Source organism: Pezoporus wallicus, unplaced genomic scaffold (assembly GCF_028554395.1).
Source record: "Pezoporus wallicus isolate ANWC-B61680 ecotype Strahan unplaced genomic scaffold, APGP_CSIRO_Pwel_v1 contig_3077, whole genome shotgun sequence".
Lineage (NCBI taxonomy): Eukaryota > Metazoa > Chordata > Aves > Psittaciformes > Psittacidae > Pezoporus > Pezoporus wallicus.
Genome location: NW_026641756.1, coordinates 11,247 through 31,303, shown reverse-complemented (window position 1 = coordinate 31,303; position 20,057 = coordinate 11,247). Strand labels below are relative to the sequence as shown.

At 43.9% G+C, this 20,057-nt stretch overlaps 1 protein-coding gene across 1 annotated transcript in view; it reads right to left on the bottom strand.

Annotated features, from left to right (window-relative positions):
• The window catches only part of LOC130607828 (C-Maf-inducing protein-like), a 52,632-nt gene extending 32,873 nt beyond the window's left edge, over window positions 1-19,759 (bottom strand). The window contains exons 1-7 of the mRNA XM_057425260.1: window positions 19,574-19,759; window positions 18,315-18,353; window positions 9,784-9,846; window positions 9,206-9,286; window positions 7,351-7,454; window positions 6,673-6,777; window positions 5,092-5,445 (exon numbers count right to left, since the gene is read on the bottom strand). Coding sequence (XP_057281243.1) covers window positions 5,092-5,445; window positions 6,673-6,777; window positions 7,351-7,454; window positions 9,206-9,286; window positions 9,784-9,846; window positions 18,315-18,353; window positions 19,574-19,759 — 932 coding nt within the window. The remainder of the gene's footprint in view (window positions 1-5,091; window positions 5,446-6,672; window positions 6,778-7,350; window positions 7,455-9,205; window positions 9,287-9,783; window positions 9,847-18,314; window positions 18,354-19,573) is intronic.
• Window positions 19,760-20,057: the final 298 nt, after the last annotated feature.

Sequence of the window (20,057 nt, the reverse complement as noted above, 5' to 3'; positions counted from 1 at the left end):
CCCCCTTTAGATACTGCAAAGCTGCTATGAGGTCTCCACGCAGCCTTCTCTTCTCCAGCCTGAACAGCCCCAACTTTATCAGCCTTGTCTTCATACGGGAGGTGCTCCAGTCCCCTGATCATTCTCGTGGCCCTCCTCTGGACTTGTTCCAACAGTTCCATGTCCTTTTTATGTTGAGGACACCAAAACTGTGCACAATACTCCAAATAAGCTCTCACGAGAGCAGAGTAAAGGGGCAAGATCACCCCCTTCAACCAGCTGGTCATGCTCCTTTTGATGCAGCCCAGGATATGGTTGGCTTTCTGGGCTGTGAGTGCACACTGCCTGCTCATGTTCATTTCCTCATCAACCAACACCCCCAAGTCCTTCTCTGCAGGGCTGCTCTGAATCTCTTCGCTGTCCAACCTGTAGCTGTGCCCGGGATTGCTCCGACCCAGGTGTAGGACCTTGCACTTGGCATGGTTAAACTTCAAAAGGCTGACATCTGCCCACCTCACAAGCGTGTCAAGGTCCCTCTGGATAGCATTTCTTCCCTCCAGCGTATCAACCGAACCACAAAGCTTGGCGTCATTGTCAAACTTGCTGAGGGTGCACTCAATTCCACTGTCCATGTCAGTGACGAAGATGTTAAACAAGACCGGTCCCAACACCGATCCCTGAGAGACACCACTCGTTACTGGTCTACAGCTGAACATTGAGCCACTGACCACAACTCTTTGTGTGCGGCCATCCAGCCAGTTCTTTATCCACCGAGTGGTCCATCCATCAAATTGATGTCTCTCCAATTTAGAGACAAGGATGTTGTGTGGGACAGTGTCGAACGCTTTGCACAAGTCCAGGTAGATGACATCAACTGCTCTACCCCTGTCCATCAGTTCTGTAGCCCCATCATAGAAGGCCACCAAATTGGTCATGCAGGATTTCCCCTTAGTGAAGCCATGCTGGCTGCCACCAAGCACCTTTTTGTTTTTCATGTGCCTTAGCATGCCTTCCAGGAGAATCTGCTCCAAGATTTTGCCAGGCACAGAGGTGAGACTGACTGGTCTGCAGTTCCCTGGGTCATCCAATTTCCCCTTCTTGAAAATGGGGTTATATTAACCTTTTTCCCTTTTTCCTTTTTTATATCATCTTTTTCCCTTTTAAGTTGCTGGATAGTGTTGAGCAGGGCTCTGTAGGCGTAGGCCAAACCCTAGCACGTTGCCATGATTTGTCCCTCTCTGGTATGACCAGGATGACAACACACCTCATTTAAGTGTTTTACTAGTGTTTCCAGATTTTGCAGTTGTTCACGGGTGAAATTCCAAAGCACTGGAGGGGCCCACTGGCCTAGATATTTGCTCATACTATCCCCCACACCCTGCCACTCATGACTTTCCAGCCTCAGGGAAAATCTCTTGGTCCTCCTATATCGTCGTGTAACCCTAGACAAGACCCAAACCCAACTTTGCTTTACTTTAGAGATCAGATGAAATGGCCATGGGTAAAACACACTCTGTAATGTGTGCCGACATGGTGATCCCCATCACAATCAGACAGGTCTCAAGAGTACCCAAAGGCCATTCAAAACCTTCAGAACTCTCATGATGCTGTAAATATTCTGGTGGGGGAGCTGGGAATGTAAGGGAATGTCTCCTTCATAGGTTGACCACCCTAGGAGGAAACAAAAGATGTGCAATTGCTGAACACTTCCATTATATACCTTCCAAAGTACAGAGGTGAAGACCAGACTGGGAACGCAAGCCAGATCAGTTTCATTATCAATGAGCCTATTGTATTAAGAGTCATTACCATAAAGTACAGCAAAACAAGAACCTTAGCCCAGGCCCCCCAGCCAATAAACATTAAAACAGCAAATACCATCTGTAAGTAAGGTACAACATGCTGAAACTATGAGATCAAGAGCAACAACTTTGAGAGCCAATAAATCAGCATTGTGACGAGTGACTATGAATCTGAAATAATGATTGCTTATCACAAATACGATTAGACACACTCTGGTCAGGTCTGTCGTTATCTTACCAATAATAATAATGATAAGGGAAATAACAAGGGAAGAGAATATAACCACTCACCACCTGCCAACCGATACCCAGCCTGACCTGAGCAGTGATCTAGCCCTTCCGGGTAACTCCCTCAAGTTTAAATACTGGGCATGACATGCTGTGGTATGGAATATCCCTTCATCTCGTTTGGATCAGGTGTCCTGTCTCTGCTTCCTCCTGGCTTCCCCTCCTCCCTGACTCAGAAAGTCCTTGGTCAGAGTAATCATTTCTTAAAAACAACTAAAAACATTGATCTTATCAGCGTTGTTCCCAGGCTGAAAGTCAAAAACACAGCACTGCACCAGCTACTAAGAAGGAAAAAACTTACTGCAACTGCTGAACCCAGGACTGTATCTTATCCCTTTATTCCCTTGCTCTAGGTCCAACTCCTCTGAATTGTAAGATGCAATTCACTCAGGGCTACAGGGCAGGCTGAGAGAAAAAGCTTTATTGGACCCCATGTCATAGAAGGCATAAACCTGCTCTCTGCAAAACAGTGAGGTGTCTTTTCGTGTTCAGCCACCTTTGAGCAGGATTTGTTTGTTTTTCCAAAAGAAGAAAAGGTAGAAGCGTAGAAAGGCCCTGCCCTGGCTGCTGAGAACAGAAAAGGGTCCTTTTAGATGCCCAAACACCTGGACCCCTCTCTGGGGTCTGTGGGACCAGGGTAGAGTCGGCTCCTTGGGCAAACTTGCATTTGCTGTTTCTTATGCTATCACACCTTCTGTGAGCAGTGGAGGCCTGTTCCAGTCCAAGGAAGAGGACACACATCCCCTTTTACTGCAAATGTCTTTAACCACAGTTGTGCACAAGTTTGGCTGTACAAGAAATTCTCTAATACATTGAAACATTAACATGCAAGTAGGTACTAGACAGCACTAAGCAGCTCTCAGAGCCTCTAATTTAATGTGATGAACCAAAAGATTTCACAGCTAGAGGTTGGGCGGAGAAGTGATTCAGAGCAGCCCCGTGGGGAAGGACTTAGGGGTGTTGGTTTATGAGAAACTGAACATGAGCGGCAGCATGAGCTCTCAGCCCAGAAAGCCAACCGTATTCTGGGCTGCATCAAAAGGAGCGTGACCAGCAGGTCAAAGGAGGCGATTCTTCCCCTCTACTCTGCTCTTGTGAGACCCCACTTGGAGTACTACGTGCAGTTCTGGTGTCTTCAACATAAGAAAGACTGTTGGAACAAGTCCAGAGGAGGGCTGTGTAGGAGTTAGGTGAACAATAAAATGTCCTCTGCTGAAGGTACTGTTAAGAATCCTTATTTGCTAGACTTTCAATAATTAAAATCTGCCGAAATAAATTATTCCTTGATGTCCTAAGTTAATTATGTAAAAAATATATTATTGTTGGTGACTCCCTTGTTTTGATGATGATATTGAGTCTGACACCTAAAAGCCACTCTTCAAGAAGAATTTGAGCGTGCAAGGAATAAGCATTGCAACAGCATTACCTTGCTTTTTTGTTAATAACTACCAGCCCTTCTACAATGCTTTTCTATCACTGGTTTAGGAGTTTAAAAATGACCACTCAAAACCTTTACTTGTATTTTAAAGATAAGGAAACTGAGGCACAAAAAGAAACAATTTATCTAAAACCTCCCAGCAAGCCAGTGGCAGAATATGGAGCAGAACTCATTTCTGCATTAATGCTTTCAGGTCCGAAGAAAATCAAAGAATGAATAGTAATGAAAGGGAACCCAAGTCAGTGGCTCTGCCTTAGAAACCATCCTGTATTCTCACAGGTTGTGACTTCTCAAGCAGATTGTGGATCCTGGCAAGGCAATCTGAGGAGAGTTGCACCAATTCTGTAGTATCACCACAGAAAAGAGTTGCAGAACATGCCAGTAGGAAGAAAACATTAATGATAAAACTTTTCTAAAGGCAGAAGAGGCTAGGCTAGGCCAGGAAAAAAAACCCAACAAACAGAAAAACAACAAAAAACCACCACCACCAAAAACAACAACAAAAAAAAACCCCCACAAAACCCCAAACCCATAAAATTAGCTTTCAAGCAACTTCCTGCTCAAGAATCTAATAGGAACAGTATCTTAGATTCATCTGCCCTGTCTACAGTTTTGAGTGTGTGGCTGTTATGGATGTATTTGAAAGCCAGCCCTGCAGTGATTTAACGAATTGTGTTACAGATTGGTACTATATATCTTGAAAAAAAATTGAAACATGGGACAAAACTTTCACAAAATCCTCCATTGCTTAAAAATAATTAATGTAGATATATAACAGTTTTGCCCAAAGGCATACTGCAACTCAGTAGCAGAGCTGGCTGTCAAAGTCAACAGAGTTGTTTTGGGGTTGTTTTACTACACTTCTATTAGAAGCTTCCATTCTGCAGTCCACATTTTGTATTCTCCTTTTAATTTGTTTATCCAGGAGAAAACCAAGCTTTTCCTGAAGAATTTTTTATTTTATATTCCTCTTCAAGATATTCAGAGGATTTGCTTCCCGGGAAACTATGGAGCCATCATTTTGTAAAGGTTATTTGAGCATTTGTTCACTAATACAGGTCTGCTGAATCAAAGCAACTGGTTGACAAACAGAGGCTCCACTCTAATACAAGTAAATCCAAACAAGTCATAAAACTTCTACAAACATATGAAGGAAAAACACCTAAGTGGAAGACAAGATGCTGACCTCATCCAACTCCTGCTGAAGATAGGGGAGCAGCACTGCCTATCACTGCACAGGCACTGAGCCTAGCACAGGCCTGTCTTTTTCTAGAGATAAGCTGACTTTTTTTTTTTGATGGGAAAGAACAAAACAGAAACCACTGGCAACAACATCTCATCTTCTGCAATATGCCTGAGGCTCACTGTACAAATAAGCTTTCCATTTGCATCTTCCTAATGCTATTTTTAGAACATACTGGCAGCGCCAGATGTCTCTTTCAAAGGCTGGACTCTTCAGAGCTGGAGTTAAGATTTATAACCATGTGCTTGCTGGCCATGGATGTTGAAGATGACAGGTTTGTGGGAAAAGCCCCCATTGTTAAGATGACATTGTTCAAAAAACTGTTTAGAATAGTTACTCACAGCATCTTGAGTATTTCAACATAACATCCAAGGATCCTGTCTGCCTGGGCACTCAGCTCAATGCTCATGGTGCTGCAGGTAGGACTGACCATCAAGCAGTCAATCAGGTTGGACTCACTGTCATTGCCAACGTTGGCTATCATCTTCTGATTAGCTGTGTTGTTGTACTCCACTTCCACATGAATTTCATTTGAAGTGACAATAACTGGTTTGAGACAGGATTTAGTCAAGATGGCCTCTTGAGAGACCAGGTCAGGACTTGTGTGAAGAAGGCGGAGTGGCAGATTAGTCTTTCGGTCACATTGCTGCTGGCAGCCATTCCTGATTTCCTTCAGGCTCGGTGAATTGTCTCGGCTGAATTTAAAATGTAAACAAATAATTTCAATAGACAGACATAGCAGCAGAGAGCAGGAGAGAGAGTTCAACACTGAGAAGCCAAGATCTTTTGCAATTTCTCACTGCATTTCACCCCAGCCCACTGAATTGCTTTCTTCCATGTAATTGAATTACTGAAATAAATCAAAAATATTAAAAGGCTCCAATAGGACTGTTCTGCAGCCCCTGTTCTACAAAGATTCAAGCTTTTCATTACTCTAATTGACATGCCAGTTTAGTATAAAGGTGAACTTTCCCATCCAAATTGTGCAAAACTGTAACAGAATCCATGTCCAATTATGTATCTGTCTACAGTACATGGCCAGACATTTGTCTGCAGCCCTTGCGTCTGGAATTTTTGTTAGACATTAAGCAGCCCCTGTCCATGCTCTACAATAAGGAAAGTCAGATAGGCATAAACAAACAGAAAACATAGCAGAGGGGAACCCTCAGTGTCTACTGGAAACTGGCTTGTGTCTCAAGACCTGTGGCATCTATTTTATGGTAAGTCAAGAATCAAATTTTCCACAATAATGGAGACAGCATTGTGAAACCAGCTCACATTCAAAGCTGTAGATACACAGGGATTTCACACCACCCCTCCTTCAAGATCTAACCTTTCCCTTTGCTTTAGGTGTAACATACACTTCATATGCCAGAAAGGGAGCAAACTGGACACTGCTCTGGGTAGTGCTTACTTCACAAAGACTCTTATTGAGCACTTTCATCTGCTGTTGGCCTGAAAAGGATGGTTATGGCTGCAGTCTGCCTTAGAGAAATATCTCAACAGTGGTCAAGATCAGCATGCTGGTCTGTTGAACATCTGGCTGGTGAACTTCATCCTGGAAGTTACTGCAGCTTGCAGTAACTGCTGAGCTCCTTGCAGCACCAGCACTGACCCTATTTTCCAGCATGGGAGCTAAAGATGTGCAATAAAAGATTGTCATGCTCACTGCCCCAAAACATACCGCAGTGAGTACAAGTGAATGAAAGTTCAGCATCTTTCAGGTTTTCAAGCACAGAGCTTGAAATATAATCACATATCTCCAAAAACATGCATGTGATTGACCAGAACTCCCACATGTAACGCTAGCAATGAAAAGACACGCTCTCACATACCCACACCCATGCGCATACTGATCTTGTTTACAGATGCCATGAGTTTGGAAGTGAGTAACATGCAGTCAACTGGGAATTCATACTAACCTGTTGATAAATTCCTCGTAACATGAATAAATGGCTGCTAAGCAGACGGCTACAATATTTGGCAGGACTCTGGGATGGGGGCATTGTCCAGTTGGACCATGCATGCTGAAAAACAAAACCCAAGGTAAAATAATTGTAAAGATTTCTGTGGGCAAAAGCAGTCAGACAGAATGGGATGCCAGAACTGGATAGACTGCTTGGGAAACTTCAGAAGGGCCATAACAGAGTTATTTTAACCATGTAAATCCCTACCCAATGGCCTTGTTTATGAAATGTATCTCTACAGTCCCCCCCCAAAATTTCACCATGACTGAGCATTATGTGGTCTCAAGTTAATGGGAATCTCTTTGGAGAGGCTCTGAGTCTAAATGCATAAAAAGAATGTACACACAGCCAAGTTCATTTGCTTCCGGTGTGTAACTAGGCAGAAAACACCAGCCATATTTTGAGAATTAGTTTTAGTTTTAAAATAAAAAAGAAAATAATAAAAAAGAAACTTCAGCAACACTGCCTCATGGACTCTTCTAATTTATTTGCTGTTTGCCAGTACCAAAAAGCACCGACTACTCTTAACAACAAGAAAAGAGATGAGCAGGACTGTGAGAAGTAACAGTGTCGTGGTTTAAGCCCAGCATGTAAATAGGACTGGAAATGCACCATAAATTAAATGTAACTAACCTATGAATAAAATTCTTCACCACTTCCATTCCAGCATTCAGCTCATTCAAAGCCAGAATATACTCCTGAGTAAACAGCCGCAACAGAGGGCACTTCCCAAAATCCTGTCCAAAAAGCAGAGACTTGGTGAAGATAGTGAAACATGGCTGCAATGGACATCAAAACTGTGGGTTTTCAAAAGAAATAAACTCAAACACAACCAAATTCACTTTGTATTATGCTGACAGCTTCAAGAGCACAGTATCACTCCATGCTGAAGTAATGTTCTTCCCACTAATAATGGCATGCTTGCCAATTCTCCTCTTTCCCCTATACCCACCTTGAAACAAAAGACACTTTTAATGAAACAAAACAAAACCCCATCTGCACTTATATTTCTTTTATACACTTCACTTCACACCTTTATTTTGAAATGAAATTTTTATTGTCTTGCAAATTTGCTTACACTCATAACTCCAAGTTTTTTTGAAATGCAACTAAAAATAATTTTTTACTTCCATTTTTTACATTCTATCTATTCTGGATTTTGAGAAAATGTTTCTGACATGCAATGAATAAGCAATCAAGTATGAAACTAGAGACCAGTTCTTTCTCCAGGGGTTTTATTCCAGCGACAATGTGAATTTGACAGGTGAGCTCACTTTCTTCAAATCCTCCAGTCAGAAAAGCACCTGCTAACTAAAATCCCGCATCTCCTCACATCACCTGATATTTTTAGATGTAAAAGTGTTCCAGCACATTTCTTCACATTTACACAGGTGTAACCTTATTATACAGGTGGTACTGAACCTCAAAGATAAATTTAAAGTGGTGAACAAGGCCCACTGAGGACAAACAAGCCCTCCCAGTTATCTCTCAAGCAGCTGGCTGTGGAAAAAGAGTCATCCTGAAAAAATAAATTGCAACTGAAATTTAAAGAAATGCCACAAGGGGTAACAAACTGGAGGTCTGTAAAAGGGAGGATACACTCCCAAATCACTGAAACCTTGTTATTTATTTTGGTTTCAGGCACTTCTATAGCACAACCTATATAAACATCTCAAAGGTTTTACAGCTACAGAAAATTACCAAAAATGCCTAGGCAGAACCACATCTTCAAGTCTAAGTGTCACTCTTTGATAGCACTGAATGGCTACCTGGGAAGTTTATCCAGCAAAGGGACCGTGAGTGATTCCACAGTTGGTATTGCAATTAAAATCATCTGTCGTGGTTTAAGCCCAGCTGGTAACTCAGAACCACGCAGTCAATCGCTCACTCCTCCCTCTTCTTCCCCCCTGCTCCTGGAGGGATTGGGAGAAGAATCGAAAGAATGCAAATCCCATGGGTTGAGATAAGAACACTCCAGTAACTAAGGTATAATACAAAACTACTACTACCACCAATGATAATAATGATAAGGGAAATAATAAGGGGAGAGAATATAAAACTAAAAGAGGAAAAGGAAAAAAAACAACAATAAACAAGTGATGCACAATGCAATTGCTCACCACCCGCTGCCCAATACCCAGCCCAACCTGAGCAGCGATCTGGGCCTTCTGGGTGACTCCCCTAGTTTATATACTGGGCATGACGTGCTGTAGTATGAAATACCCCTTTGGCTAGTTTGGGTCTGGTGTCCTGTCTCTGCTTCCTCCCGGCTTCCCCTCCTCCCTGGCAGAGCATGAGACTGAAAAGTCCTTGATTGGAGTAAGCATTTCTTATTAACAACTAAAAACATCAGTGTGTTATCAGCATTGTTCTCAGACTAAAGCCAAAACACAGCACTGCACCAGCTACTAAGGAGAAAAATAATTTACAGATGAACCCAGGACAAACTTCTCCAAGCTAGCCAAGTTCCTGTAACATGTGCACTCACCATGTTGTGTTTGAGAATCCTCTGTACTGCTGGTGTGAACACTTCTATCACAACCATGGACCGCGGGCGCTCTCGGCAGTGCTGTAATGAGTAACAAGTCATTTTGTGAGCTGCGGAAATCATGAAAATGGGTGTCCCCTGGTTTTGCACCTCATGCATGGATTACTCCAAAATTAACAAAATCCAAGGGCTAAATTAATCTTTCCTGGGATTAGGGTACTTTTAACGCTGCTTCTAATGGAAAATTACCATGGGAGCTTATGAACTACATGAATTCCTTTCCCTGCTGCCCATTCTCCTCAAAAGTCACTGAAATGTAGAATTTTTGAGACTTCTACCCCTTTTAAAACTTGCCAGCAGTTTTAAAAGAAAACGGGTCATCATGACTATGCAGTCTGATGCATGAAGCATATGGATCTATTTATCATAATGGTGCTGTTAACCATTTGGTTGTTGACCAAAAACTGAAATCAATTTGGGCATGAGTTAAGGCACTATAGGAAAAAAAAAAAACAGCCACCCCCTCAAAGAACTACATTCATAGAAAATTGTTTCAGAAAGCAAAGCTGTTCTGATACCTTGCAGAAGAATTCACAGAGGTCAGGAGGAGGATGGTTGTTTTCCAGCAAAGGTGCAGTTGTCTTTAAAAAGAAAGAGAGAGAACAATTTAGAGGATTGCAACTGGAGTAAGCATCTTGCAGGGAAATATTTTGCTTGAGGGAAAAAAAAAGCAGCTCACTTTTAAAAAGGAATGACAAAAGCACCAATAGAGAAATTAGAGATGGGCTGTGTGTTTATTTTACATGTGTGTTTATTTTGCATGTAAGCTCAAGCACACCTTTGCTATGAATTCTTTGTGAAATTTTGCCTTTAACTATATCAGTGTAATATATAACACACAGCAAAAGAAGCACAATTTTTATAATGGCTTAAATAAAAAAAGGAGCAGGCCAATTGTTTCAGGATGTAATACTGCAAGGATGAATCAGACTCTCTGTTTCAGTTACAACATCTCCCCAAAAGAAAAAAAAAACAAAACCACACACATCCTTACATCCTTTATGAAAGAGTTCGAGCTCTTTTTGTGAGAAATAAGTCACTACAAGTACCATAGCACTGTTCTTACCTTGGTGGAACCTATTTATCAAAATCAAGCATCTAACTTTTTGCAAGTTGAGATCAACCATTCCTTCTTTGTTGCTACGCAAACCAATGTACTTACACTCAGTAAATACATTAGAGCTCATACATGCCACTGAGGGTGTAATGAACTTATGTGGTTGTTATTTCCTTGGTAAATTAGAAAATGGAACTAGAATAATGTATTATCGCTTTGTGATACTGCCTTCTGGCTTTTCAAGTCATGAGCTAAAGTGATTCTCAGTTCCCATTTAAAAAGAAAGACTCTAAATACAGTGGATAGGACACCGTATTAAGCAAGTGAACACCAGATATTTAATCTGAATGGCATCAGGAGTTTTACTAAGGCAGCCTGCTTTGTGTTTTTGCCCTCCCTCTTGTCTCCTTAAGAAGGCCACCTAGTCCAACTTTCCTGCTCACAACAGGGTCACCTTGTATCTTTTATTAAAAAATCCTTCCCCCAAAACAAGTAGTTGTATCTGAGGCCTGAATTGCCCTTGGCACTAGGGTAAAATGAAAGCTGCAGCAGATCTCAAAGAGAAGTAAATACCACTTCAGAAACTTATTTCAGTGGCTGATTCTGGCTAAAATGGTATATCAAGCAGCAGTCACACCTACTGGCAGCTACATGCCACCTTGTAATTTTGCAGAAAGTGTCACAAGGATGTGACAAGATCAGGTGGTGGTGAGGTTCTATATAAGACTACTGGGTAAATCTGGAAATTGCCTGTCCTGGGTTCAGCAGTAGCAGTCATGTTTTTTCCTTTGTGGTAGCTGGTGCAGTGCTGTGTTTTGACTTCCAGGCTGGGAACAGTGTTGGTGAAGCCGATGTTTTTGGTTGTTGCTAAGTGATGTTTACCCTGACCAAGGACTTTGTGAGGCTCATGCTCTGCCAGGGAGGAGGGGAAGCTGTGAGGAAGCAGAGATGGGGCGCCTGACCCAGGCTAGCCAGGGAGGTATTCCATACCACAGCACGTCATGCCCGGGGTGGGGGTAACTGGGAGTTACCAGGAAGGACACAGGCTTCCGGGTGGAACTCGTTTCTTGGCCGGTGGTATCGTATTCTCTTCCCTTGTTATTTTCCCTTATCATTGTTGTAGTTGATAGTAGCGGTGGTGATTTGTGTTGTACATTGGTTGCTGGACTGTTCTTGTCTCAACCCGTAGGAGTTGCACTCTTTCGATCCTCCTCCCCATTCCTCCGGGAGTAGGGAAGGGGTGAGCCCCGGTAGGGGGGGGACGACGTCCCTTGATTGTTGTCAGCTTGGCCCCACTCACTGGGAGTGAGTGAACAAGTTGCCTGACTGGGTTTAAACCACGACAGTTCTTTTTGACGCCCAACGTGGGGCACGAGGGGTTGAGATAAGAACAGATCTGACTGGATTAATAGTCACTCATCACAATGCTGATTTATTGGCTCTCAAGGTTGTTCCTCTTGATCTCACAGTTTCAGTATATCATATCTTACGCCCATCCGGTATTTGCTGTATTAGTGTTTTTCAAGTGTGGGGCTTGGGCTAAGGTTTTTGTCCCATTGTACTTTATGGTAATGACTTGTAATACAATAGAATCATTGATCATGAAACTGATCTGGCTTATGTTCCCAGTGTGGTCACCACCTTTATACTTTGGGAGGTTAATGATGGAGGTGCTTAGCAATTACACATTTTTTTCTCCTTCTCAGGTGCTCAACCTGTGAAGGAGACATCCTTTTACCCTCCCAGTCGTCCCCCCAGACCATTTACATTTGAGAGTTTTGAATTTTTTGAATGGCCTTTTAATGCTGTTGAGACTTGTTTGCTGATGGTGATGGGAATCACCATGCTAACACGCATACAGAGTGTGTTTTGCCCATGACTGATTTCAAGAGTTAAGCAGAGTCAGGTTTGAGTCTTGTCTGGGGTCAAATGACGATGTAGGAGGACCAAGAGATTTTCCCTGAGGCTGGACAGTCATGAGGGGCAGGGTGTGTGGGATTGTATGGCCAAGTATCTAGGTCAGTGGGCCCCTCCAGTACTTTGGAATTTCACTACCGAACAACTGCAAAATCCAGAAGAATTAGTAAAACACTTAAATGAGGTGTGTGGTCATTCTGGCCATACCAGAGATGGACAAATCATGGAAACGTGCTGGGGCTTGGCCTATGCTTACAGGGCCTTGTTCAACACTATCCAGCACCTTCAAAAGGAAAAGAATGTCGGCGGATCTGAGGGCAAAGCAACAGTCGCTACTCAAACTTTGGCTGCAATGAACAGCGCAGCTACCCCAGCGGCAAGTACAGCAGCTGCTCAAACTTCAACTGCAACAGACAGCGCGGTTACCCCAGCTCCAAGCACAGTAGCTACACCACCCCCAGCAACAAGTACAGTCGCTACTCAAACCACAGTGATAATCACTGCAGCCAAACCAGAGGACCAATTCGTACCAATATCGGTTGCCCCTGTACGCAAGAGAACAAGCAAAAAGGAGGCAAGAAGGGTGAAGCGAGATGAAGAACCAATGAATTCACCACCCGGTCCAGAATCTGATCAGGAGTCATCATCACATGACGAAGAAGAAGAAGAAGAGGCAACTTCTCGACCTCGGACCTCAACCGAGCTGCGGAATATGCGAAAAGATTTTACCTGTCAACCAGGGGAGCACATCATCACCTGGTTACTCCGATGCTGGGACAATGGGGCCGATGGTCACGAACTAGAAGGTACAGAAGCCAAGCAGCTGGGATCACTTGCTAGAGAAGGGGGAATTGACAAAGCAATTGCAAGAGAGAAAAAGTCCCTCAGCCTTTGGAGGCGGCTCTTGGCAGCTGTGAAAGAAAGGTTTCCGTACAAGGACGATGTTACGAAGCGTTCGGCCAAGTGGACTACTATAGACAAAGGCATCCAGTCTCTGAGGGAATCGACCATCGTAGAGATGCTCTATCACATCAAGCGGAATAACGGGGATACACCTATAGATCCAGATGAAGTTGAATGTACATGACCCATGTGGCGAAAACTTACACGGAATGCACCGTCATCATATGCCCATTCACTGGCAACAGTAACCTGGAATGACATAGCACCACTAACAGTGGATGAAATGGTTCATAAACTCCGAGAGTTTGAAGACAATCTCACCCCTTCCATCATCTCAGCTGTGAAAAAACTGTCCCAGGACCTCAGAAAATTGAGTCAGACAATGGGACTCATTTCCGGAATAACCTTATAGATATTTGGGCCAAAGAGCATGGCATTGAGTGGGTATATCACATCCCCTACCATGCACCAGCCTCTGGGAAAATCGAACGGTACAATGGGCTCTTAAAAACTACACTGAGAGCAATGGGTGGGGGAACTTTCAAGCATTGGGATACACACTTACTAAAGGCCACCTGGTTGGTCAACACCAGAGGATCTGCCAACAGGGCTGGACCAGCCCAGTCAGAACTTTTACATATTGTAGAGGGGGACAAAGTTCCCGTGGTGCATATGAAGAATTTGCTGGGGAAGACAGTCTGGGTTATTCCTGCTTCAGGTAAAGGCAAACCCACTCGTGGGATTGCTTTTGCTCAGTGTCATGGTTTAAACCCAGTCAGGTAATTCGTTCGCTCACTTCCCCCCCTTTCTTGCCCTCCCCCTGCTCTCAGAGGGAGGGAGAGGAGAATCAAAAGAATGCAACTCCCACGGGTTGAGATAAGAACAGTTTAGTAACTAAGGTATAACACAAATCACTACTGCTACCACCAATGATAATAATGATAAAGGAAATAACAAGGGAACAGAATACAACACCTCACCACCCGCTGACCGATAACTCGCTCCCCAAGCCCGACCAAGCTCCGACCGATACCTCCTCCAACCCTGCAGTCTCCCAGCCCTTCCGGCTAACTCCCAGTTACATCCTGGGCATGACGTGCTGTGGTATGGAATAGCTCTTTGGTCAGTTTTGGGTCAGGTGTCCTGTCTCTGCTTCCTCCCAGCTTCCCCTCCTCCCTGGCAGAGCATGAGGCTCACAAAGTCCTTGGCCAAACCAAAACATCTCTATCAGCTCTGTTCCCGAGCCGAAAGTCAAAACACTGCACTGCACCAGCTACCAAGGAGGAGAAACATGACTGCTACTGCTGAACCCAGGACACTCAGGGACCTGGATATACTTGGTGGGTAATGCGGGAAGATGGGGAAGTCCGATTTATACCTCAAGGGGATTTGATATTAGGGGAAAACAGCCTGTGAACTCAACTGTATGCTGTTGCCTGCTGTGTAATGCTTTTATAGCCCATCAACTAGATGTCTCCAGGTCACCAGCGACTGGCCCTGACTTCCCTCCAGCCATCATCCCAACAGAGAATGAACTTTGAACATCATGGACCGAATGGACTCGGCAGCATTATAGGGATTGGTCCATGCACTAAGAAAATGATTTTTTCCTCTTGGTCTGTATGTATATGGATGTATATATGTGGGAGAGCGATGGTGTATTGAAAATGTGGGATCTGATCACGACGTGAATGGTATGGAATAAGGGGTGGATAATGTCCTGGGTTCAGCAGTAGCAGTCATGGTTTTCCTTTTTGGTAGCTGGTGCAGTGCGGTGTTTTGACTTCCAGCCTGGGAACAGTGTTGGTGAGGCCGATGTTTTCGGTTGTTGCTAAGTGATGTTTACCCTGACCAAGGACTTTGTGAGGCTCATGCTCTGCCAGGGAGGAGGGGAAGCTGTGAGGAAGCAGAGATGGGGCGCCTGACCCAGGCTAGCCAGGGAGGTATTCCATACCACAGCACGTCATGCCCTGGGTGGGGGGTAACTGGGAGTTACCAGGAAGGATACGGGCTTCCGGGTGGGACTAGTTTCTTGGCCAGTGGTATCGTATTCTCTTCCCTTGTTATTTTCCCTTATCATTGTTGTAGTTGATAGTAGCGGTGGTGATTTGTGTTGTACGTTGGTTGCTGGACTGTTCTTGTCTCAACCCGTAGGAGTTGCACTCTTTCGATCCTCCTCCCCATTCCTCCGGGAGTGGGGAAGGGGAAAGCCCCGGTGCGGGGGGGGGACGGCCCTTGATTGTTGTCAGCTCGGCACCACTCACTGGGAGTGAGTAAACAAGTTGCCTGACTGGGTTTAAACCACGACATTGCCAGGGACTGAAATTAAATTACAGTGATGGGGAACCAAGTTCCACCTTTTTGATAAATTTTTGAGATTTTATATTTTGTTGCACAAAGAGATGCCATATGACTCACTTATTTCTATGTCTAAAAAAGTGCAAACTAAAAAAAGTTGAGGAAGATATTTTTATAAATAAATTAAGCAGGGGGTTAAACTGCAATGACACATACACATATCCACACTTACAAAAACAATCACTTGCTCACATACCATCAGCAATGGAGACATTCTGTATATGGTAGCATTAGCCCCTCAGAAAACTACTAAGCCAAAGGGTTTTAGAGGGCAAGTCTGGCCCTTGTTCTCATGGGGGACTTCAACCACCCTGACATCTGTTGGAAGGACGGTACGGCCCAGCACAAAAAATCCAGGATGTTCCTCGATTGTGTGAAAGACAACTTCCTTCTGCAAGTAATAGAGGAGCCAACAAGGAGAGGTGCCATGCTTGACTTCGTGCTCACTAACAGGGAAGGGCTCATTGGAAATGTGACGTTCCAGGGCAGCCTTGGATGCAACGATCATGACATGGTAGAATTTGAGATCCTCAGGACAGGGAGAAGAGTGTGCAGCAAGATCACTGCCCTGGATTCCAAAAGAGCTGACTTTGGCCTCTTCAGGAACCTGCTCAGTAAGGTTCCAAGGGATATAGCCTTAGAGGGCGGGGGGGGCCAAGACTCTTGGTTGATATTCAAGGATCATCTGCTGCAAGCTCAGGAGTGTTGCATCCCAACTAGAAGGAAGTACAGCAGGAGGGCCAGGAGACCTCCTTGGATGGATAAGGAGCTGCGGAGGAAAATTCAAAAGAAAAAAGAGGCTTATAATAAGTGGAAGCAAGGACAGGCGGCCTGGGAAGAGTACAGGGATGTTGCTCAGGAAGCTAGGGACCAGGTTAGGAAAGCTAAGGCCCAGTTAGAATTAAACTTGGCTAGGGATATTAAGGATAACAGGAAGGGATTCTACAGGTACATAGCAAATAAAAAACAGACTAGGGAGAACATAGGCCCCCTCTGGAAGCTCTCGGGAGAACTAGCTACACAGGATTTGGAGAAGGCTGAGGTTCTGAATGACTTCTTTGCCTCGGTCTTCACTGGCAAAGGCTCTGACCACACCACCCAAGTCTTGGAAGGCAGATGCAGGGACTGTGAGAATGAAGACCATGCGCCCACTGTAGGAGAGGAACTGTTTTGAGACCATGTTAAAAATCTGAACGGGCACAAGTCCATGGGTCCTGATGAAATCCATCTGTGGGTCCTAGTGGAGCTGGTGAATGAAGTTGCTAAGCCACTGGCCATCATATCTGAGAAATCATGGCAGTCAGGTGAAGTTCCCGATGACTGGAAAAAGGGAAATATAACCCCCATTTTCAAGAATTACAGACCAGCCAGTCTCACCTCTGTGCCTGGCAAAATCTTGGAGCAGATTCTCCTGGAAGGCATGCTAAGGCACATGAAAATCAACAAGGTGGTTGGTGACAGCCAGCATGGCTTCACTAAGGGGAAATCCTGCCTGACCAATTTGGTGTCCTTCTATGATGGGGCTACAGAACTGATGGGCAGGGGTAGAGCAGCTGATGTCATCTACCTGGACTTGTGTAAAGCTTTTGACACTGTCCCACACTACTGTCTCTAAATTGGAGAGAGACATCAATTTGAGGGATGGACCACTCGGTGGATAAAGAACTGGCTGGATGGCCGCACACAAAGAGTCATGGTCAGTGGCTCAATGTCCAGCTGGAGACCAGTAACGAGTGGTGTCTCTCAGGGATCGGTGTTGGGACCGGTCTTGCTTAACATCTTTGTCGCTGACATGGACAGTGGGATTGAGTGTGCCCTCAGCAAGTTTGCCGATGACACCAAGCTGTGTGGTTCGGTTGATACGCTGGAGGGAAGGACTGCCATCCAGAGGGACCGTATCCTGGGCTGCATCAAAAAGAGCATGACCAGCAGGTCGAAGGAGGTGATCCTGCCCCTCTACTCTGCTCTTGTGAGACCTCACCTGGAGTATTGTGTGCAGTTCTGGTGCCCTCAACATAAAAAGGACATGGAACTGTTGGAACAAGTCCAGAGGAGGGTCACAAGGATGATCAGAGGACTGGAGCACCTCCCGTATGAAGATAGGCTGAGAAAGTTGGGGCTGTTTAGCCTGGAGAAGAGGAGGCTGCGTGGAGACCTCATAGCAGCCTTCCAGTATCTGAAGGAGGCCTATAGGGATGCTGGGGAGGGACTCTTCATCAGGTACTGTAGTGATAGGAGAAGGGGTAACGGGTTAAAATTTACGCAGGGGAAGTTTAGATTGGATATAAGGAGGAAGTTCTTTACTGAAAGGGTGGTGAGGCACTGGAATAGGTTGCCCAGGAAGGTTGTGAATGCTCCATCCCTGGCAGTGTTCAAGACCAGGTTGGACGAGGCCTTGGGTGATATGGTTTAGTGTGAGGTGTCCCTGCCCATGGCAGGGGTTTGGAACTTGATGATCTTAAGGTCCTTTCCAACCTTAACTACTCTATGATTCTATGATTTTTTTTGACTATTTCAGGTTCATATATAGATGTGAACATTGCACTGTGGAGCCTAGTAAGGAGGCCATTAACCCTCAACATGCTGTTCTTGACAAGGAAATGATATTGTTACTCATTTATGAAACAATAAAAGAGAAATGACAAAACCACAGAAATCCCAGTAGAACAAATGAGTGCAATCCTGCTGAAGTTCACCAGCATTGGTGGAAACATTTTCATATTTGCCTGCTTCACTGGGGCAGAGGCAAGCATTAACAGAAGTATTAACAAACAATACAGATTTGTCCTTGGATTTTCTCAGAAAGATACTCACCACAATAATGTTCTCATGGTCTTGAGTGGTTAAGTTGTTCTGAAAGAGTTGAGCAGAAGAAATGACTAAGCAAAGAGTACTCTCAGTTGGCACATCAGCATACACAGTCCTCTTGGCTACCACCCGATACAAGCAGAAAAGCTCAAGACTGCAAATGCTTATTTTCATAATGAAAATCATTGCCTTGAAACCGTTCTCTTAAAGAATGTGGTATACTCTCTGATATGAGGCCTTGTGCAAGCTTCCATTTATCCCTCAGCACATTCGGATCCAAAAGCTGAGCGTACAAACACCAGGATGCCAGAGTAGGTCTCAATCATTTGAAAATTTGAAAAACTGAAGGCAGCAATGCATTTCTCAAAAATGTTTTCTTACGACAGGCTGTATCTTTTGTGTGCGTGTGGTTTATTTTTTTGTGTTTTTTTTTCCCTACAAAAATTAATAATGGGATTGTTGTGTTGCATACCATTTGTTGGCAAACTAACTGCTGCAGTTTTTCTGAAATTCCTTCTTCAATCATAGAACCAGTGAAAGCCAATAAATTTACTGGAAGTCACCTATGCTACCACATGAGTAAAAGAGATTGCTTTTGGCTTTCTCAGCAGCATGATCCATTCAGAGGTTATAGAGTTGTGAGTTGCTAAGATCTTTGCTTACTGCAAGAAAAGCAGCTAGCAACATTTTTGCTATCACAAATCTTTGTACATCAGAACTGACATGAAAAACCTGCTTGGCATTACATTTCCTGTCCATGAAAAGTTAATTATTTCAAATAGATGCCATAAAAGGAGGATAGATACTGCTGAACCTCTGAAGAACAACTTTTTTTTTGTTTTTTTTTTGACAGAACTGGTAATAATAAGTAGCTGCATAATAAATTTATTGGTATATTCATTATTTCTACAAGAATTATCAGTCATGGAAACAAAGCCAATGGAAGTCCAAGGGAGGTTTGTCACTGACTTGAAATAAGATCTGAATCAGATCCATGATAAATTTATCACAAACAATCAACAAAAACAAACAGAAAGCCTCAAGAGAAATGTGTTTTGCTTTGTTTCTAGAAATCTACCTAATAAGTGTCAAATTCTCCTTCTCCCCAGCAATTACAAATTCCACTCAAGTCAGCAGAAGTCAGGAGCAGACTCAAAGGCAGAATTTTGAAAGCCCAAGTTAAAACAAAATCCGCCACAAACTTTTAATTGTTTGTCTCTCATCTAAATGGACAGTGTCTTGCAGGATCACTACTGAGGTCATACCTCTGAGAACAGCTTTGAGACAATCTCAAGTGGTGCTTGGTGAATGGAGTCATCCTGAAGCGGAGATGTCAGCGTCATGTCCACCAGTGACCTGATCTCCTTCAACACCACCTCCCAGCGGCTGGGGTTACTGAGCACCTTCTTGTACTTGTAAATCTTCTTCTGCAAGAAAAATGAAAGGGTCATGCTGACACCAACATGAACCCCTTGAAACAAGTGAGTGAATATGTGCTTCCTACATGCAACTGCCAAGTGGGCTGCTTTGTATTTTGAGTTTGGCTTTTCTGTTTGCTGAAAAGCTGTACTTGAAACATTTAAATGTGTCCTAGGTTCAGCGGTAACATTCATTTTTCTCCTTCTTAGTAGCTGATGCAGTGCTGTGGTTTTGACTTTCAGCCTGGGAACAACACTGGTAACACCGATGTTTTCAGTTGTTGCTAAGTAATGTTTACTCTGACCAAGGACTTTGTGAGTCTCATGCTCT